The sequence below is a fragment of the Rana temporaria genome, chromosome 6 (genome assembly GCF_905171775.1).
Source record: "Rana temporaria chromosome 6, aRanTem1.1, whole genome shotgun sequence".
NCBI lineage: Eukaryota > Metazoa > Chordata > Amphibia > Anura > Ranidae > Rana > Rana temporaria.
Window position 1 is genome coordinate 174,589,517 of NC_053494.1, and position 21,464 is coordinate 174,610,980.

The 21,464-nt window shown below is 44.4% G+C and overlaps 1 protein-coding gene across 1 annotated transcript in view; it reads left to right on the forward strand.

The window, feature by feature from the left end:
* The window catches only part of SLC38A11 (solute carrier family 38 member 11), a 66,275-nt gene extending 47,353 nt beyond the window's left edge, over positions 1–18,922 (forward strand). The window contains exons 8-12 of the mRNA XM_040355624.1: positions 2,609–2,679; positions 3,318–3,479; positions 6,427–6,539; positions 10,499–10,630; positions 18,438–18,922. Of these exons, the coding sequence (XP_040211558.1) occupies positions 2,609–2,679; positions 3,318–3,479; positions 6,427–6,539; positions 10,499–10,630; positions 18,438–18,713 (754 nt within the window). The 3' untranslated portion in view covers positions 18,714–18,922. The remainder of the gene's footprint in view (positions 1–2,608; positions 2,680–3,317; positions 3,480–6,426; positions 6,540–10,498; positions 10,631–18,437) is intronic.
* The last annotated feature ends 2,542 nt before the right edge of the window (positions 18,923–21,464 follow it).

Here is a 21,464-nt window from a genome sequence, read left to right on the forward strand (position 1 = left end):
GACCCCAAATCCCTCCTCTGCCAATTCAAAACGCCAAGATCAATGTTTTTGAATGCTTTTGATTTTTAAAAATGGCACCAATTGTTTTCGAGTTAATCAAAAGTGATGTCATGTTATTGCTTCCAGTTTACTGTTACGAACAGCCGATCAAAGCCAATCGCAGCTTTGCCTGGCTGTCCGGGCAGCCCGCTGGTCGCTCCGGCTCCCAGTGAGACAGAAGAGTCTAAGGCCCCGTACACACGTCTGAGGAACTCGACATGCCAAACACATCGAGTTCCTCGTCGAGTCCAGTGTGGAAGCCGCCGAGGATCTCGGCGAGCCAACTTTCCTCATTGAACAACGAGGAAATAGAGAACATGTTCGTCGACTTCCTCGCTGAAAAGTGTACACACGACTGAGTTTCTCGGCAAAATCCAGCTCCGATCGAGTTTCTGGCTGAATTCTGCAATTGCGGCTGCTAAGCAACAGTAAACATGAGATCGGTGAATTTTTTTTCACCGATTTCATGCTTTCCAGCCTGGAGGAGAGATGTGGGGTCTTATTGACCCTGCATCTCTCCATAAAGAGTACCTGTCACACACATTCCTATTACAAGGGATGTTTACATTCCTTGTAATCAGAGCTTTTTTTCTCAGAAAATAGGTGCAGGAACTCAACCACGACCCCATTCAAATTTCACAAACAGTAGAAGGGTCTTAAAGGGGCAATAAATACCGGGATTGCATTTCATACAGAGTGTAGAGTTCAGGGGGGTTACACACAGAGTACAGAGCTGTCACTTGTAAACACAGAAACCAGACTTCTGTGTTTACAAGTGATTGTGGTGAGCAGGCACCAAAGGGTCTGAGCCAAAGGTGGTGGAACTGAGTTCCCCCAAGTTCCCCCTGAAAAAAAGCCCTGCTTGTAATAGGAATAAAAGTGATAATAAAAAAAATAAAAAAAAAGTGTAAAAAAATAAATAAATATGTAAAAAAAAAAAAAAATTTTAACGCCCCTGTCCCCAGTAGCTTGCGCGCAGAAGCGAACGCACACGCAAGTCCCGCCGACATTTGTAAACGCCGTTTAAACCACATATGTGAGGTATCGCCGCGTGCGTTAGAGTGCCAGCAACAATTCTAGCACTAGATCTCCTCTGTAAATCTAAACTGGTAACCTGTAAGAAATTTCAAAGCGTTGCCTATGGGGATTTTTAAGTACCGAAGTTTGGCGCCATTCCATGAGTGTGCGCAATTTTAAAGCGTGACATGTTGGGTATCTATGTACTCAGTGTAACATCACCTTTCATATTTTACAAAAAAATTGGGCTAACTTTACTGTTTTGTTATTTTTTTAATTCATGAAACAATTTTTTTTTTAAAAAAAGGCGTTTGAAAAATTATTGCGCAAATACCGTGCAAGATAAAACGTTTCAATGACCGTCGTTTTATTCCCTAGGGTGTCTGCTAAAAAAACATATATAATGTTTGGGGGTTCTGCGTAATTTTCTAGCAAAAAAACTATGATTTGTACATGTAGGAGAGAAGTGCCAGAATAGGCCTGGTATGGAGGTGTGTATAAAAGCCCGGTATTGAAGCAGTTAAAACTGATTTCTAGCTTCCGCCAGTGTAAGTATACATATTCCATACCTGAGGGGGTGCTGTGGAAGCAGAGACTCGCTGTAGTAATTGGCACTGCTCCAGTGATTGCTGTCAGCTTCCAGTTCCTGTACCGAGCAACTGCCCTTCTGACCACATGGGGTTGCTTACTTGGCATGGCCACCTTGTCATTTTTTCAGTGAACGAAAGTGATTCTCTGATAGGATGAGGTGGAGAGGAGGGGTGGTGACTTCATAATCTCTGTCTCATTCAATCAGAGAATGCATTGTATTCATTGGAAAAAATACAAGGCGTTCTGTGAATGTGGCAGCTGTGCCAAATGAGTGGACCCCCCTGTGTTCACAAAAGTAAAAGGGCAGAAGAAAGCCACAAGACCCAGAAGATTGTGGCTTGATCACTGTAGTAGCACCGACTACTACAGTGACTCTTCACTTCCACAGGTATGAAATATGTATACATACCATAAGTCCAAGCTGGACTTGAAAGTCAGCTAACACTTGCTAACCACAATACGTACATACACATATATATATATATATATATATATATATATATACACACACACACACATATATTGCAGTTTGCAAGTGGTTCACTAGGGTTACCAGCTGTAACCCCAGTACTATTTATGTCCCAGAAGTGCACTAATTTTTTCACTTCTGTGACCCAGATTTAGCCAGCAGCGGACTAAAGCCAGGTGTCAGTTGACATAACAAGGCCAGGCTCTGAAAGGATCCCGACAATAATGTCGGGATCCAGCATCATGCCTGGCCGGCAGCTGGTTCAGCTCCTAAAAGCCTGAGCCAGCCGCTCCCACCCCCTCTTCTACCCGCCACTCCAGTGAGTTCTGAAGGAGCAGGATGAGAACTGAGTGATCAGCAGCCATGTGATCCTTCAGTTCTCTGGCTTGGAGTCGGTGGGGAACAGCTGCAGCATGGATGTGATTATATATGTTTGTTTTTTGTTATAAACTCCAAACTTCTCCCTTAACAGTTTTGTTCATTACATTCTAGACCACACACTAAAGATGCATGGGTTTTTGCAAACTGGAACGCGGTGCAAGCAGTTGGCGTGATGTCTTTTGGTAAGAATCTCTCTTTATAAGTTAACTTCACCCAAAACTTGTGTTTCAGTTTGACATAGTAACAAATGAATTAACAAGCTACCTTTTATCCTCTGTGGCAAAACCCTGCACAAGAATTCTCAGAATTCAAACGCATACGTGAGCAGCGCCTGCATATGAAAACGGTGTTCAAACCACACAAGTGAAGTATCACCGCGATCGTTAGAGCGAGAGCAAAAATTCTAGCCCTAGACCTCCTCTGTAACTCAAAAGATGCAACCTATAGAATTTTTTAAACGTCGCCTATGGAGATTTTTAAGGGTAAAAATTTGACGCCATTCCACGAGCGGGAGCAATTTTGAAGTGTGACATGTTGGGTATAATTTTACTCGGCGTAACATAATCTTTCACATTATAAAAAAAAATTGGGCTAACTTTACTGTTGTCTTATTTTTTAATTAAAAAAAGTGAAAATTTTCCAAACAAAATCTGGAGATACGCCGTCGTATCTCCTTTGAGAATCTGGGCCACGTGTGTTCCTGTGTGGTGCTGAAACTTGCATTTAACTAAGTACAAGTGGTGTGAACCAGCCCTAAAATGTTGAATGATTTTATATTCACCGTAGGCATGTTTTAATCACAAGTTTGTCTTTATTTCAGTGTTTATGTGCCACCACGCCTGTTTTCTTATTTATGGATCTTTAGAAAAAGCAACAGTGAGCAGCTGGTCCCGTATCACACATGTATCAATGATAATGTCACTGATTATCAGCGTTCAGTACTCAGTCTTTGGATATATATCTTTCACAGGATTCACACAAGGTAATGTACAAATATTCATTGACTAGAAGACATTTCTACTTCCTATTGGCAATAGAATATACAGTATATTTTTTCCATTTTAATAGCTTATGATATTTTGTTCCAGCTGCATAATGATATTGTAGGTGATCTTAAAGTGGATGGAATCCCTCACATATACCCAGTGAAGTGAGCAGCCTCAGATGATACACAGAGATGAAACAAATCTCCCTTCATAAGTTTTACATGTGTATCTGCTGTCTTCATCTGTATATATCTTTTAGAAAGTGCATGTCCTGTTAACGTTTTTCTCTTCCTGTTTAGCACTGGGATTATTGGCATGAGGGGCGGCCCGTCTATTAAGGGCGCACGGGCACACGCCTCCTTTTTTCATTGCTGCCACCACCCCTTATTCATTCATCTGGCCCCTTTTACGACAACAGGGGCATGAATTTTTGTTTTGTTCTTTAAGAACCTGATTAGAGCCAGAGGCTCTAATAGGCTTTTCAAAATAGGGTGGGCTCCGGACGCAGAGCATTGCGCTCAAAGCCCACCCAGGTGTGTTAGAATAGCAAATAAATATACGCTGTTCTAACACTGAATTGCCTCTCGGCCAATCAGGAAGCGCGGGTGTGAGGTGTGTTTTCTGATTGGCAGCTGAGGAGGAGGGAGGAGACAGAAGCCGCAGAGCTGGAGAAGGAGATGCCCGCTCGTGATGCCCGCGGAGGAGAGTCGGGGTAGCCGCCTGTGGTTGAGGCAAGTGAACCAACCAACTGACCGACCCGGGTAAAAAAAAATTACCAACAGCCACCACTGATTGGCATACAGCCAAGACTGCTGATTGGAAGAAAGGCACACAACCCTTCTCCTCATAGGCAAAGGAAGAAAGGAATGTGCACAGCTCTGCTCTTAGACGGAAATCTGATGCCGAATATATATAGCAACCTCCCCCGACACACACTTCTGTCCCCCATCTCGGAGAATGTGTCAGACGTTATTAGGCTGATAACAGAGCTACGGAGCAAGAGACAGCTTCGGGACACAGTGCTTTGGAGAGAGGTACCAAACACTGGAGATATATGTGCCCAGCTCAAATTTCATGAATTGGGTTTATATCCACTTTAGGGTGTCTATATATACACTATATTTTCGAAAGTATTGGAACGGCTGCCTTTACACGCACATGAAATTTAATAGCATCCCAGTCTTAGTCCGAAGGGTTCAATATTGAGTTGGCCCCACTCTTTGCAGCTATAACAGCTTCAACTCTTCTGAGAAGGCCGTCCACAAGGTTTACTACTGATGAGACAGAATTTTTATCAAAACAGACAGTTGCTGTTCTACTTTAAGGCAGCAGAGGGCAGAATTTACAGATGAAGCTGCCTCCTTATCCTTCTTGCTGTGAAACAGAATTGATAAATGCCCCACAGTGAGTGTTCACAGGGACAAGAAATAAGGAAAAATAAATAAATAAAATTAATGAAAAATAAATAATTTGTGCCAGAGTTAAAGAAGTAAAACTTCTAACATAAATTTTTTGGATCGATTTTATATACAAAATACAGCAATACTCAAGACAATTTTATGTATATATATCTTGGTAAATATTTTAAATAGTTAAGTGTATCCTGGGATATTTGCATGGGACACAAATACAGTCAGCAAACACACAGTATGACCTTGTCTGTGTAAATACTGAGCAGTATTTAATCTGAATATTACCACAGCTACTGGCATATTCACACATTGTTTCTTGTTATTCATAACTTATGCCTCTCTGTCCCGATCAGAAGGCTTTCACCTCCACGCCAACAGGCTTAGCGTCCGCCGACTGCCATCCTGTTCCCCCTCTCACAGGGTACTGGGGACAGTCAGCTTAGCACCACCTATTGGCAACTGATAAGAACAGATACTACACTTGATAGATACTTAGCCAAAAGGCCGAGAATGTCTGTATGTTTTTTTTTTTTTTTTTTTGTTAGCCTTGGAAGAGTTGAAACCCCTGCCAGTAATTTTTTTCATGCTGTGTAACAAAGAAGACAAACAACAGAGACAACAATAAGTTAGAGGAAATCTTCCCATATTTCCATTACAGATAGTTGTCCTTGGGACAGGTATCCCCGTCAGAAGATTTGACTTCACCTCTTGTTCTGGGGACAGCTCTAAAATGTGGGATTTCCCCTGACTTTCTTTCTAATGATCACAGTACAAATAGAGGGGTGAATCTCCCCTGCAGGAACGCAGAGCTATAAAAACTCGACAGAGAGTCTTACCCTTCCTCACTTTACCCAAAACGAAAAATAACGTTTTGACACTTAAGAAGGTGCCCCCCCTATGAAAAATTTAAATTCAGCAGCTACAAATACTGTTGCTGCTGAATTTTAATATATGGACACTTACCTGTCCAGGGAGCCCGCGATGTTGGCATCAAGCCGATTTTCAGATCGGCTGTTGGGTGCTGCTGCCGCCATTCCTAGTAAGGGAAACCGGCAGTGAAGCCTTTCAGCTTTCAGTAACCTACTGCGCATGCGAAAAGCGAGCTGCGCTTTCTAATTGGCCTGACCACAAAGGGAGGAGGGGGCGGTATTTCCGAGGGATGGCGCAGTGGCACCATCTCCGGAAGTGAGGAAGGGGACCTGTCAAAAACAGGAACCCGTTCCCCCCTCCCCCCTGAAAGGTGCCATATGCTCCAACGGAGGAGGGGAGGAGACTGATAAGCGGAAGTTCCACTTTTGAGCATAACTCCGCTTTAATTCCCGACCCCTCCCCCCTCCCGCATTCACCCTTTGCAGCTTCCGCAAGCCAGTTAAATATTGTGTAAGATGAGGACAAACACGGCCAAGTATTTAACAAATGTGCCTGTAATCTGGTCCTGACAAAATGTATTGTAACTTTTTTCATATTCGTAGATTTGATGGTATGAGAGCAAACTTTTTTGTTTTAATATTTTTGTTATTTACCATTATAGGTGACCTGTTTGAGAATTACTGCATGGATGACAACCTGGCCACCGTGGGAAGATTTTGCTATGCAATAACTATAATACTGACATACCCTATGGAGTGTTTTGTGGCCAGAGAGGTGAGTTCGCAGACCTATGGCCAAATATACAAACATATAAAACACATATACACAACATAATAATAATGCAGCAACTGGCTCTGATCATTAGTAGCTCCACTTTGGTCGGAAAAGTATTGAAAATATATATATATTATATACAGCCCTCAAAATTTCCACTCGCCTACTAGCATTTGGCGAGTGGATTTAAGCTGGGGGCGAGTGATGCCAGGGCTGCATGAGCAATCTCCCTGCAATCTGTGCCTACACTTAGAGTCCCGATGAGATTGGCGGCCGAAGAGGAAAGGTGCATGCTCGGGAAAAGTAGTCTGGTGAGCCGCACACAGGCAGAGCAGTACACAGGTGCTCTACTTACAATTCTCATTAAGCCATGGGACCTAACAGTATGACCTCTCTGAGCCTGCCCCCTTCCCCCCCGGCCAATGAAGCTGGAGAGCAGAGAGCAGGAAGTAATGAGTCAGGTGGAGGATTGTGAAAATTACCACTCCGGGTGTCCCAGGTAGGCAGTGCAGCGCTCACTGAAATTTGCCCTGACATGAGAGCGGCAGCCTTCTAGTTTGTGCAGTTTTTTTCTCCTTGTGCTCTATGTAAGTGTCCAACAGTTCAGCCTGAGCACTGTGAGCAGACTGGTCTCAATGTGTGCTGTGCGCTGTCAGTGTGCGCTGTGCTATGGTGTCAACGGCTGTGCAGTTGTGTGGATCTCAGCGCTGGATTGTACTCCCTCCCGCTGTGCTGCAGCTCCTCTCCTCTCTGCCAGCCTGAATAAAAGGGGGAAGTGGGGACATGCAAGCGTGGAGCCGCACACACAGGCTCCTGATGAGATGAATGGGAGAGGGGGAGAGAGAGGATGGATGGATGGATGGGAGTTGCAGAGGAGACAGCAAGAGAATAGGGAAGAGACCCAGTTCTAGTGCCCTGTCCCTCTGGTCTGCCCTCAGTGCCTTGTCCCTCTGGTCTGCCCCCAGTGCCCTGTCCCTCTGGTCTGCCCCCAGTGCCCTGTCCCTCTGGTCTGCCCCCAGTGCCCCGTCCCTCTGGTCTGCCCCCAGTGCCCCGTCCCTCTGGTCTGCCCTCAGTGCCTTGTCCCTCTGGTCTGCCCCCAGTGCCCTGTCCCTCTGGTCTGCCCCCAGTGCCCTGTCCCTCTGGTCTGCCCCCAGTGCCCCGTCCCTCTGGTCTGCCCCCAGTGCCCCGTCCCTCTGGTCTGCCCCCAGTGCCCCGTCCCTCTGGTCTGCTCCCAGTGCCCTGTCCCTCTGGTCTGCTCCCAGTGCCCCGTCCCTCTGGTCTGCTCCCAGTGCCCCGTCCCTCTGGTCTGCTCCCAGTGCCCCGTCCCTCTGGTCTGTCCTCAGTGCCCTGTCCCTAGTGCCCTGTCCCATTTTGTTAAAGTTGTTGTTGGTAATATTTAATTTTGTAACTTGATTCTGCATAAAACATTGTCATTCCATGAGATAATCTACGAGGGCATGTTTACGGGTGCAATTAGGCGCAGGGCAGTGTATGAATTAGGTGGGGCAACTGGTGGCGAGTAACTCTTGAGGCCTGGCGAGCAGCTCAGGACTTGAAATTTTGAGCCTTGTTATATATATATATATATATATATATGTATATATAATTTATAGCATATACAGTGGAACCTTGGATTACAAGCATAATCCATTCCAGGAGAATGCTTGTAATCCAATGCACTCGCTTATCAAAGCGAGTTTCCCCATAGAAGTCAATGGAAACTAAGGTAATTAGTTTTTTATTGACTTCTATGGCATGCAACCAGAGGTGGGGGCACCAATCAGGGGAAGCCTTGTTTTAATTCATAAAAATACAAAGCTTCCTGTGAATGGCTGAGTAACACTCAGTCCAACTCAGTTTTGTTCCAGGAAAAGGACAGGCAGTCCCCATCTTGCTTCCAGAACGCAGCTCTGTATACTGTATGTAGTTGATTCTGCATACAATTGTATACAGTGATAACAGCCAGTACATGTATTAGGGCTCATGCACACTGCAGCTCAAAGAAGCTCAAAGAAGCGCCTCCTACTGGCTTTTGAGCTCTTATTTTATCTGCCTAGAAACGCCCCTCCATGTTAGTCAATGTGTCAATGCACACTATGGCCCGGATTCACAAAGCACTTACGCCGACGTATCTCGAGATACGCCGCGTAAGTGCAAATATGCGCCGTCGTATCTATGCGCCGTGCCCACAAACTGAGATACACCTGAAGATAGGCTTCATCCGACCAACGTAACTTTCCTACGCCGGAGTAGAGTGGACACATATTTACGCTGGACGTATTTGGCGCACCCATGGATTTTCTATTCACATACTCAAATGAGGGAGATACGCCGATTCTCAAACGTACGTCCGTCCGACGCAGTGCGCATAAAGTCATACGTCCGGTGTAAAGTTATGCCCCATAAAGCAGGTGTAACTCAGCAGCATCCATGCAAATAGCTGGACCAGGGAACACAAGCCGACGTAGTTTACATAGGACGTGAATCGGGCTGGACGTAGGTTATGTTCACGCCGTAGGCAGTGATTCGGCGTACCTTAGAGAGTAGTTCCGACGTGATTCTGAGCATGCGCACTGGGATGCGTCCACGGGACGGCGCACGCGCCGTTCATTATACGTATCTGTCTGAGACTCAGCCCATCATTTGCATGGGGTCACGCCTCATTTGCATGACTCACGCCCACTTCCACATACGCCTAGGAAACCCAGCGCAGATTTGGCAGCACTGGCTTTGTGAATCCAGTGCTTGCCTCTCTGCGCTGCGTCGGCGTAGCGTAAAGGAGATACGCTACGGCGGCATAAATATGCACCAATGTATGTGAATCCGGGCCTTAGGCTTTTTAAGGCGTTTTCATGCATACGCTCCTACAGGCAGGAAAAACCCCACCAAGCTTGTGTTTTTGAGAGGAGCTAGTGCCCCAAGGAGCCCAAAAGAGCTCAAAGAAGCTTGAAAACGCACAAAAACGTTTGTTCTAGATTTTTGTTTTGTTTACACAGTGGTTAAGAAAATATTATTTGGGAGGGTTTGTGAAAAAAATGCTTATGTTTAAAAAAGATCAAAGGAGCTTGAAGAAGCTCAATAAAAATGTGCACAAGAGCACAAAAAAAGCACAAGCTTCTTCAAGCTGAAACAAAAGCTTAACCACTTGCTTACTGGGCACATAAACCCCCTTCGTGCCCAGGTGAAATTTCAGCTTCCGGCACTGCGTCGCTTTAACTGACATTTGCGCGGTCGTGCGACGTGGCTCCCAAACAAAATTGATGTCCTTTTTTCCCCACAAATAGAGCTTTCTTTTGGTGGTATTTAATCACCTCTGCGGTTTTTATTTTTTGCGCTATAAACAAAAAAAGAGCGACAATTTAAAAAATATATATATATATTTTACTTGTTGCTATAATAAATATCCCAATTTAAAAAAAAAAAAAACTATTTTTTTTCTCAGTTAAGGCCGATACGTATTTTTCGACGTATTTTTGTAAAAAAAATAAAAATCGCAATAAGCAACTGGTTTGCGCAAAAGTTATAGCGCCTACAAAATGGGGAACAGAATTATGATTTTTTTTTTATATTTTTTTTTTACTAGTAATGGCGGCGATCTGCAATTTTTATTGGGACTGCGATATTGCAGCGGACGTATCGGACACTTTTGACACAAATTTGCGCAGGTCTCAAGTGGTTAAAAGCCTGTAAAAGCAAGTTTTTTTTTAACTGCATTAGCCCTTAGTAATGGGAACAGCGTGTTTGGTCCAAAAAAACAATTTAACGGAAAGTTAATTCTAGAGTTTGGTTTTAAAGCCATACCAGTCATGTTCTTTCATACCTGTCTGTTTGTGTCACCTGTAAGTGCTACTTCACTTATAACAGTAGATGGCGCTGCTGTTCCAACTCTTGCCAGCGCTACAGTGCAATGAAATATGAAAGGGAATCTTTCCTAAAATAGGTATTTGTGTTTTCTGCAGGTGATCTCAAATGTCTTCTTTGGAGGAAATCTCTCCACTGTCCTTCATTTCACAGTGACCCTCTTAGTTGTGTCTCTAACCACTGTTATATCTTTACTCTCTGACTGTCTCGGAATGGTATTGGAGCTTAATGTAAGTAGCTTATTACCTTGCATTTATAAAAGTAATGGTTTCTATTAGCATAACAATTAATGTATTTCATTTCAGATGCTGAGAGTGTAGCCATATATATTTCAAATCTTGTAGATCCCCTCCAATAAATTGATCGCTCCAAACTGATCAATCACATAAATTGAGCTAAAAGGCATTGCAGCAAACATAAATCGATCAATGTGACATACATGTGTGCCCAAGTTTTGATCGCTACCATATAGAAATCAATTGTATCAAGTTAATCAGATGGAATCACAGATCTCAACCACGCTATTTGTTTTGCTCAATCGATTTAATTTGATCGTTTAGTCGAATCAGATGTTGATTGTTAACTTTTAACACATAGGGGCAGATCCACATACATCGGCGCATATTTGCGTCGGGCGTATCGTATCTAAGATACACTACGCCGCCGTAACTTACTTTTTTTGTGTATCCTCAAAGAAAGCGCGCCGTAAGTTACGGCGGCGTAGTGTATCTTTGGCAGCGTAAGGGCGCGCAATTCAAATGGATGTGATGGGGGCGTGTTTTATGTAAATACGTCTTGACCCAACGTAAATTACATTTTTTTTCAACTGCGCATGCGCCGTCCGTGGGGGTATCCCAGTGCGCATGCTCGAAATTAAACCGGAACCAGCCAATGTTTACAACGGTGACGTCATTCTACGCAAATCCCTATTCGCGAACAACTTATGCAAACGACGTAAAAAAATCCAAATTTCAAATCGGGAACAACGGCTATACTTAACATTGAGTACGCCTCATATAGCAGGGGTAACTATACGCCGGAAAAAGCCGAACTCAAACGACGTAAAAAAATGCGCCGGACGTACGTTCGTGGATCGCCGTATCTAGCTAATTTGCATACTCAACGCGGATTTCGACGGAAACGCCACCTAGCGGCCGGCGGAAAAATGCACCTAAGATCCGACGGCGTACTAAGACGTACGCCAGTCGGATCGAGCCCAGATGCAGTCGTATCTTGTTTTGTAGATACAAAACAAAGATACGCCGGCGTAATTCTTCTGTGGATCTGGCCCATAGGCTTTCGTTTGTTTAAGATCAGCATGCAGTGGTGGCTGGTGTTTGTTTGGGGGGGCACATTGAATGGCTAGCAACCCCAACCCCTCCAACCCCCACGGCACCTTAACCCCCCGCTGTTTGCCAGTCCACCGGCACTTACCCGATCGGCGGGCACATTGTAATCATCGGGCAGGGGGACAGGCTGCGGCAGGCATACTGCAGCGTCTTCCGTGTCCTTCTGAAATCACGGCAGCTTCTGCCATGCATCTCCTTCCCTTCCTCCTAGGTGTCCAATAGGATCGCCTAACCATTCAGCCAATAAGAAAAACAGGTAGCCAACTCGTGCTTTCTGATTGGCGGAGAGGCGATTCAGTATTAGAAAGCAAATATTAATTTTCTTTTTTAACATATCTGGGTGGACTACGAGCGCAATGCTCTGCACGCCACCCTATTTTAAAGCCTATTAGAGCCTGTGACTCTAATCAGGTGCTTCAAAAAAACACCCCCACCGCTGTAATTCAGGCGCCTGTCATCCGAAAAGGACTGCCATGATAGATTCCTGCAATGCATGAATCTATCCATTATGCATATAGGGGGTAGAAGGGGGTGGCATACTTGCGCCCTAATGCACAGGCCGCCCCTGTCAGCATGTACAAGTCAATTCAAAGCAATTTCAAAGACTTTGCCAAACATCTAGCTTAATGAACTGTCCAGTTCGAGTTTGGGAATGTTATACATAGATCTTAAAGACAAGCCAACATTATACATTGTTTTATAGCACTTGGTCCCTTTCAAATCCTTCCCTTTGTTTCTAAGCAGGGTGGTTGGACAGGTTTCCCCAACCCCTGTCTGACAACGCTGCTAGGAAGGAGACAGATTTGTGATTGACAGCTCTGGTCTCTTTGCAGCAGAGGCCTCTCCGGAGCCCAGCGCTACCATTGACAGAAAAAGATCATAGCCTGCATGCAGCCAGCCATGGGTGTCAGCTGTTAAAATACAATAACCACCAGGAGAGATTCATCCATTCATGATGTTGCAATGGTCCATTCACAGGCTGAAGGAGAGAAATCATACAGTATGATCAGCTTAAAAATGGGTGTATTTCATGGCTGCTTTGACATATACAAAGCCCAGCCGATGTGAGTTTTCAGTTTTGTGAATGCACAGTCGGAAATGTCAGGCCGTGGTATACATGGCACGGGTCCCAACATTGCTGATCGCTCATTCATAAATAGTGAAGGCTAACACAGTGCTGCAGTGCTATGTGATCAATTGGCCCGGCTGTGCATGTGCACAAGCAGTCCTGATAGACACACAGAGCCCTGAGTGATCTGTCACTATTATGAATAATCAGCACCGCTTGGTCATTCATAATAGTAAAAGATCCACCAGAGCTGCGGCTCTGTGTAATATATCTGCAGCTGCCTCAGGAAGATACTTTACATAGAACCAACTCTCTAAGTGATCTTTTACTATCATGAACGAGCAAGCAGCACTAATTGTTCAATCATAATTGTGAAAAATCACTCAGCTTAGAGAGTGGGCTAGGCACTGTTCAGTCGGTACCTTCCCCCACAGGAATGTCCATAATTTAGGCTTTAAAAGGGGGTAGAGTTACATCAAGCATATTTAGAGGTGTGTTTAAAGTGATTCTAAAGCCTTGTTTAAAACTAAAATTAAAATAACAAACATGTTATACTTACCTGCTCTGTGCAGTTGGTTTTGCACAGAGCAGCCCCGATCCTCCTCTTCTTTTTGGGTCCCTCTTTGCTGCTCCTGGCCCCTCCCTCTCTATCAAGGGGCCCCCACAGTCAGCAGCTTCCTATGGGGGCACTGGAGCCGAGTCATAGGTCCCTGTGTCCATTCAGACACGGCCCCCCGGCCCTGCCCACTCTCTTCCCTGATTGGCTGACTAACTTTGATTGACAGCCGCGGGAACCAATGGCGCCACTGCTATGTCTCAGCCAATCAGGAGGAGACTCCTAGGCGGCTTAGACATTCGTGGACATCACTGGAGAGAGATGGGGTTCAGGTAAGTAATTAGGGGGAACTGGGGTGGCTGCTACACACAGAAGGTTTTTTATCTTAATGCATAGAATGCATTAAGATAAAAAAACATTCTGCCTTTACAAGGCCATCTATCAGAATGGGACTAAGTGCTACAGTATTTGCACTCGGTCACCTGCCCAGATAGCAAGTAATTGTGCTGCAAGTTTGAAAATGATTTGCTAAGCTATTGCTAGACTTGCCAGACTTCACAAATTTGTTGCACAATTGCAGCAAGTCCACATTGCATGACTCCAGATAAATTTCTTTGCAAACAGTCTGCAAGTCTGCTGCAAGTTCTGGTTCAGTTATGTTGTAAAATAGTCATCCCACCACAGGGGGCACTGTGGCTGAATTTGTATGCTGTAGACTTGCAGAGCTCTTGCTGTAGACTCACCACTGCAACTTGTCTCTTGCTAGAGACATGCCACACAAATTTGCTACAAATTGGAAATGTGTAAATTAAAGAACTTGTGCTTCAAATGCTCTTCAAGTGATCAACTTGCCAGTGAAAATGTACAGAAAGTTGATAGACTTACAATTCAACACTTCCACACGTGTGGCAAGTTATCCTGCTATCTGAATGGGGAGTTGAATAATAAATAATAATGATAGTTATTCTTTAAGGGGACTGCTGACTGTCACTTTAAATAAGCTGCTTGTAGGTAGGGATGAGCTAGATGTTCGAGTCGAACGTAAGTTTGACTCGAACATCTGGTGTTTGCCGAATAACAAACAATTTGGGGTGTTCGTGGCAAATTCGAAAGCTGCAGAACACCCTTTAAAAGTCTGTGGGAGAAATCAAAATTGCTAATTTTAAAGGCTTATATGCATGGTATTGTCATAAAAAGTGCGTTGCGTCAGAGGGGGGCAGGGTCACCCATACATGTCACTGGGTAACCCCGCAGCGTTTCCCGTTGCGTCAGAAGGGGCGGGGTCACCCACGCACGTGACGGGTGGCCCCGTCCTCAGCTATGTAAGAGCTGTCACGGCGGGAGAGCATCATTCGGTGGGTGGCAGGAGGCAGGATCGTGTCAGCGTTTTTTTTGGGGGGGGGGGATTTCTCCATATCCTCCACTCGAGAATGGATTACATCGCTGGAATTTTTTTTTTTTTTTTTTTAGTTTAATAAAGGACTTGTCCCAAGCTGTCCCAAGCTGTTTTTAAGATTTTGGACACTTTTTTTTGTGAAATGGTAGGGGTACAATGTGGGGGAATCTGGAGGTCCCCTTTGTTAAAGGGGGCTTCCAGATACCGATAAGCCCCCCGCCCGCAGACCCCCACAACCACCGGGCAAGGGTTGTGGGGATGAGGCCCTTGTCCCCATCAACACGGAGACATGATGCTTTGGGGTCCAGACCCCAAAGCATCCTCCCCATGTTGAGGGCATGTGGCCTGGTACGGTTCAGGAGGGGGGTCCGCTCTCTCGTCCCCCCCCCTCTTTTTCCTGTGGCCCGCCAGGTTGCATGCTCAGATAACGGCCTGGTATGAAATTTGGGGGGACCCCCACGCAATTTTATTTTGAAATTTTGGTTCAGGGTTCCCCTTAATATTCATACCAGACCCAAAGGGCCTGATAATGGACTGGGGAGGGAACCCATGACGTTTTTTTCAGTTACTTTTATCTGTATTGCCGGGACCCGTCAATTCATTATAGCCTGCCAGGTTGCATGCTCGGATAAGGGATAAGGGTCTGGTATGGATTTTTGGGGGGAACCCCACGCCATTTTTTTTAAATGTTGGTGCAGGGTTCCCCTTAATACCCATACCAGACCTGAAGGGCCTGTTATGTAATTTGGGGGGACCCCCACACAATTTTTTTTATCAATTTTGTTTCGGGGACACGTTTTTTTCAATGACTTTTATCTGTATTGTTGGGACTCGACAATTCATTATAGCTGCGAGTATTTTTAAATTACTTTTTTTTCCTTTAGGAATTTCATTTTGTGCAGGGACTGTTCTAAACACAGGAAAAATGTGCCACTTTACAGGCATATTATAGACACCCACCAGGTACAATTTTTTTTTTTTTTAATTTATGTTTATTTGCAGTTTTAAACAACACATACAGTACAAACAATACCAACATTCTCCCCTCCCCCACCCTGTCCCACGTTCAGCGTTTCAAAAAGTACAGAATCATATGTTATGCTCATAACGTTTTTCAATAAGAAATCAATCGACCCAGGTACGAAATTTAAAGGAATATTTCACTTTTATTCTTTCACTTTAAACATTATTAAAATCACTGCTCCCGAAAAAACTGTAGTTTTTAAAACTTTTTTTGCATTGATACATGTCCCCTGGGGCAGGACCCGGGTCCCCAAACACTTTTTATGACCATGCATATAAGCCTTTCAAATTAGCACTTTTGATTTTTTTACATTCGTGTCCCATAGACTTTAACGGTGTTCGTGTGTTCGAACAAATTTTTTGCCTGTTCGCATGTTCTGCTGCGACCCAAACCGGAGGGTGTTCGGCTCATCCCTACTTGTAGGCTTCAGATGACTTTCAACAAGCTTTATGTAATTCTAAAGCTTACTGAGCCCGCAAACCTGGAAGGAAGACTGGGGGACGATGGAAACCCTGTCAGCGGTGACAGTGTGCTACTGGAGGGCGTTGTTCTGAGGTAAGTATTTTATAATGTGCTAGTATGTGATTATGCCAGGGAGTTTTAATTTTTAATTTTATTTGCAAGCTGTGGTTTACTCCGCTTTAAGATCTATATATATTATTCTCAAACTGGAGATGGATGGCACTGTGTTGAAGTCTACCTGCTGCTTTCTGCTTCCCACACATTCATATTCGCAGTGAGGCAGCCCATCATAGTGATGGATTAATAGGAATGTATGGAGGCAGGAGGGACCATCCGGACCTTTTGATGAGTGAAGACAAAATAAAGACATTTTGTTGGATGGTGACACTCAGGCTAAAGAGTGTTGGAAGCTAATTGCACAGGTGGTATACTTTTCATCCAATTAAAACTTTTATTGTACTTCCAAATAAAGTGGGGTGAAGTTCAATCCAGTCCCAGGTCTTTAGCTATATCTATATATCTTTCTTATTTTGACTGCTGATGCAAATACTGCTGGCCAGGAATCTTAATCCAGCAATCAGCTTCCCTGCAAAGATTCGAACAGGAAAGCTTTACTTTCAAGCTTCTCATTTCTAACTGAAGCCCCGATGAAGGAGAAGTTCCTTTGACCCCCAAAAAGCATTGGCTGTCTTTTAACACAATAAAAAAAAAAAAATGTGGACTCTTATCTTTTGGTCTGGCGCTACTTTCATATATACACGTCTTTTTCTTTGTGACCCCAACTAGCAGAGGTATTTCACCACTGTTGTTACCCGTACGTCGGTATTTTGACGCTAAATACCAGCATTATGGCAGCTGCTAGCTGCCATAACCCTGGTATTTTTGGGAACAGCGTGCGTTTCTCCTTGAGATAAAAGTGGTCTCCGCGGCGGATTCACCGCAAGATCACTTTTGTCAGTGGCGCGAGAGGTGCTCTCCCGCCGCCCTCCGGTCATCTCAGCCGTCTGCTTCATAACATGGGGGGGCGGAAGCGACATTAAACGTCACTTCTGCCCATAGCTCTTAGGCCTTGTACACACGACCGAACATGTCCGCTAAAACTGGTCCGTCGGACCAGTTTCCGCGGACATGTCCGACCGTGTGTAGGGCCTACCAGACAGTTTTCCGGCCTAGCGGACAGGTTTCCAGCAGACAAAAGTTTCTTAGCATGCTAAGAAACTTGTCCGCTGGAAGCCTGTCCGTCGGACATGTCCGATAGTTAGTACGACTCATCGGACATGTCCGCTGGCCCGAAATCCCGCGCATGCGTCGAATTGCTTCGACACATGCGTGGAAGCATTGAACTCCCGTGTCAGAGAACGTCAGTGTCTTCTACGTCACCGCGTTCTCTGTCCGCAGGGATTTTGATCTGATGGTGTGTACACACATCAGACCAAAAGACTCTAGCAGACATGTATGATGAAAACGGTCCGCGGACCGTTTTCATCGGACATGTCTGCTCGTGTGTACAAGGCCTTAAAGGAGAAATATTTTTTATTTATTTTTTGCACTTTTTGACCCCAGGTCTCATATTTAAGAGGTGCTGTCGTACTTTTTTTTCTATTACAAGGGATGTTTATATTCCTTATAATAGGAATAAAAGTGACCCAATTTTTTTTTATAATATTAATTTATTTTTAAATGATATGCATATATATATTTTTTAAAGCCCCCAACCCCCCCCCCCCCACATCCAGATGAGCTTGTAAGCTGTAGAAAACGTTAAACATCGCCTATGGAGATTTTTAAGGGTAAAAGTTTGTCGCCATTCCACGAGCGGGTGCAATTTTGAAGCGTGACATGTTGGGTATCGATTTACTCAGCGTAACATAATCTTTCACAATATAAAAAAAAGAAATTGGCTAACTTTACTGTTGTCTTCTTTTTTCATTCAAAAAGTGCGCTTGTAAGACAGCTGCGCGAACACGGTATGGCAGGAAGTATTGCAACGACCCCCATTTTATACTCTAGGGTGTTAGAAGCCCCAAACATTATATATTTTTTTCTAAGTAATTTTCTAGCAAAAAAAAAATGTGATTTTAACTTGTAAACAACAAGTGTCAAAATAAGGCTCGGGATGAAGTTGTTAAAATAACCTGGAAGATATTTTAATTGGCTCTGACCTTTACTTATTTTTTTCAGGGAGTTCTCAGTGCAACACCTCTTGTCTTCATCATCCCAACGGCCTGCTATTTAAAGTTGTCTGCGGATCAGTGGTATCATCCTAGTAACTTTGTGCCTTGCCTAATCTTCCTACTCGGGATAATAATAATGCCTGTAGGCTTTATTATGGCCATCTTTTATCCTCAAGAATGCAGTCATGGTAATGAGATGTTTTACTGTCTCTCAAATTCTACATCTGTCGGGACCCCATCATCCACCCCATACCCAGCCAATGCACCTGAAATAAAGTTATGATCATCTGGTAACTAAGTGCTTATTTTATCACCATAAAAACACAGAATTGATTCCAATCCTCGATTACCGCCACATACTGAATGTCCACAAATTGGGGGTGGATTTCCATCACCGGAGCATGTGAGCATACAACCCATGTAGGGTTGCCACCTCATTTAAAACCAGACACATATTAATTACACAGGTTCTGTGGCTGATTACGGTGCTAATTAAACTCACTTAGGGCCAGATCCTCAAAAGGGATACGCCGGCAAATCTACTGATACGCTGTCGTATCCCTGTTTCTATCTATGGAACTGATCCACAGAATCAGTTTCACATAGATAGACAGAAGATCAGACATGTGTAAGAGACTTACACTGTCGGATCTTAGGATGCAGTACCGCATCCGCCGCTGGGGGCATTTCGCGTCGAAATGCCGCTTCGGGTATGCAAATTAGCACTTCCGGAGATCCACGAAGCTTTTACGCTTCGTTTTTTCTCCGTAAGTATTAAGTTGCATGTGTAAAATTAGGGCTGCTTTTACAAAGTGTAAACTGTTTACACCTTGTAAAAGTATACCCTTCTGTCCAGCGACGGGGGTTTTTTTTTGTTTTAAAAAAAAATTTCCCGCCGTATCTTTTTTGTTTCCCGACGCAACTTTATTGACCCGACGCGATCCACAAAGCTCGGCGTAATGTAATTTCGCGTCGGGAAAATGACGTCACGAGCATGCGCAGTACGGCCGGCGCGGGAGCGCGCCTAATTTAAATGGGAATCGCCCCCATTTGAAGAGGAACGCCTTGCGCCGGCGGAATTTAAGTTACACAGCCGAAAATTTCTAGGTTAGTGCTTTGTGGATCGGGCACTTAGGTAGAAATTTTAAGGCAGTGTAACTTAACCACTTCCCGCCCGGCCTATAGCCGATTTACGTCCGGGAAGTGGTTATGAAATCCTGACAGGACGTTCCAGAACGTCCTGCAGGATTTCATGCCGCGCGCGCCCGTGGGGGCGCGCATCGCGGCGATCGGTGATGTGGGGTGTCAGTCTGACACCCTGCATCTCCGATCTCGGTAAAGAGCCCCCGGCGGAGACTCTTTACCACGTGATCAGCCGTGTCCAATCACGGCTGATCACGATGTAAACAGGAAGAGCCGTCGATGGCTCTTCCTTACTCACGTCTGACAGACGCGAGTAGAGGAGAGCCGATCGGCGGCTCTCCTGACAGGGGGGGTTCGCGCTGATTGTTTATCAGCGCAGCCCCTCCTCGGATCGCCACACTGGACCACCAGGGATGCCCACCCTGGACCACCAGGGTGGGCAAAAAAAAAAGCCTGCAAAAAAAAAAAAAGTCTAAAAAAAAAAAAAGCATTCAAAAAAAGAAAAAAATATGCCAATCAGTGCCCACAAATGGGCACTGACTGGCAACCTGGCAAAATCAGTGCTGCCCCACAGTGTCCATCAGTGCCACCCCAGTGTCCATCAGTGCCACCCCACAGTGTCCATCAGTGCCACCCATGCCCGGTGCCCACCTATCAGTGCCCATCTGTGCCACCAATAAGTATCCATCAGTGCCACCCATGAGTGCCCATCTGTGCCGCCTATGAGTGCCCAGTGCCACCCATGAGTGCCCATCAGTGCCGCCTATGTGTGCCCATCAGTGCCGCCTATGTGTGCCCATCAGTGCCACCTATGAGTGCCCATCAGTGTCGCATACCAGCGCCGCCAATCAGTGCCACCTCATCTGTGCCCGTCAGTACTACCTCATCGATGTCCATCAGTGCCATCTCATCGGTGCACATTAGTGCCGCCATATCAGTGCCCGTAATTGAAAGAGAAAACTTATTTACAAAAACATTAACAGGAAAAAACAAAACGTAATTTTTTTTCCAAATTTTCAGTCTTTTTTTAGTTGTTGCGCAAAAAAAAAAAATCGCAGAGGTGATCAAATACCACCAAAAGAAAGCTCTATTTGTGGGGAAAAAAGGACGCCAATTTTGTTTGGGTACAGTGTAGCATGACCGCGCAATTGCCATTCAAAGTGCGACAGTGCTGAAAGCTGAAAATTGGCTTGGGCAGGAAGCTGCGTAAGTGCCTGGTATGGAAGTGGTTAAATGGGAAATTTTACATTACATTGTGGATCTGGCCCATAGTGCCTTTCATGCAATAAATTAGCACCAGAACCTGTGAAATTAATTACAGTGTCTTGAAAAAGTATTCATATTCCATGATACAACAAAAAACGTAAATGTATTTTATTGTGATTTTATGTGATAGACCAACACAAAGCGGCACATAATTGTGAAGTGGAAGGAAAATTATAAATGGTTTTCAATTTTCTTTTATAAAAAATAAATATCTGAAAAGTGTGGCGTGCATTATTATTCAGCCCCCTTTACTCTGATACCCCTAACTAATAACTAGTGGAACCAATTGCCTTCAGAATTCACCTATTTAGTAAATAGAGTCCATCTGTATGTAATTTAATCTCAGTATAAATACAGCTGTTCTGTGAAGCCCTCAGAGGTTTGTTAGAGAACCTTAGTAAACAGCATTATGAAGGCCAAGGAACACACCAGACAGGTCAGGGATAAAGTTGTGTTGAAGTTTAAAGCAGGGTTAAGTTCTAAAAAAAATAATTCATACTACAGTATCTTCTTTTGGGACGGCCCCAGGGAAAGTATGAACAAATGATCTGTACTTTAATAATGTGATGAATGTGTAACCTTTATTAATTCTTTATAATATTTTAGTGTAATCAGTTCCAGTGGG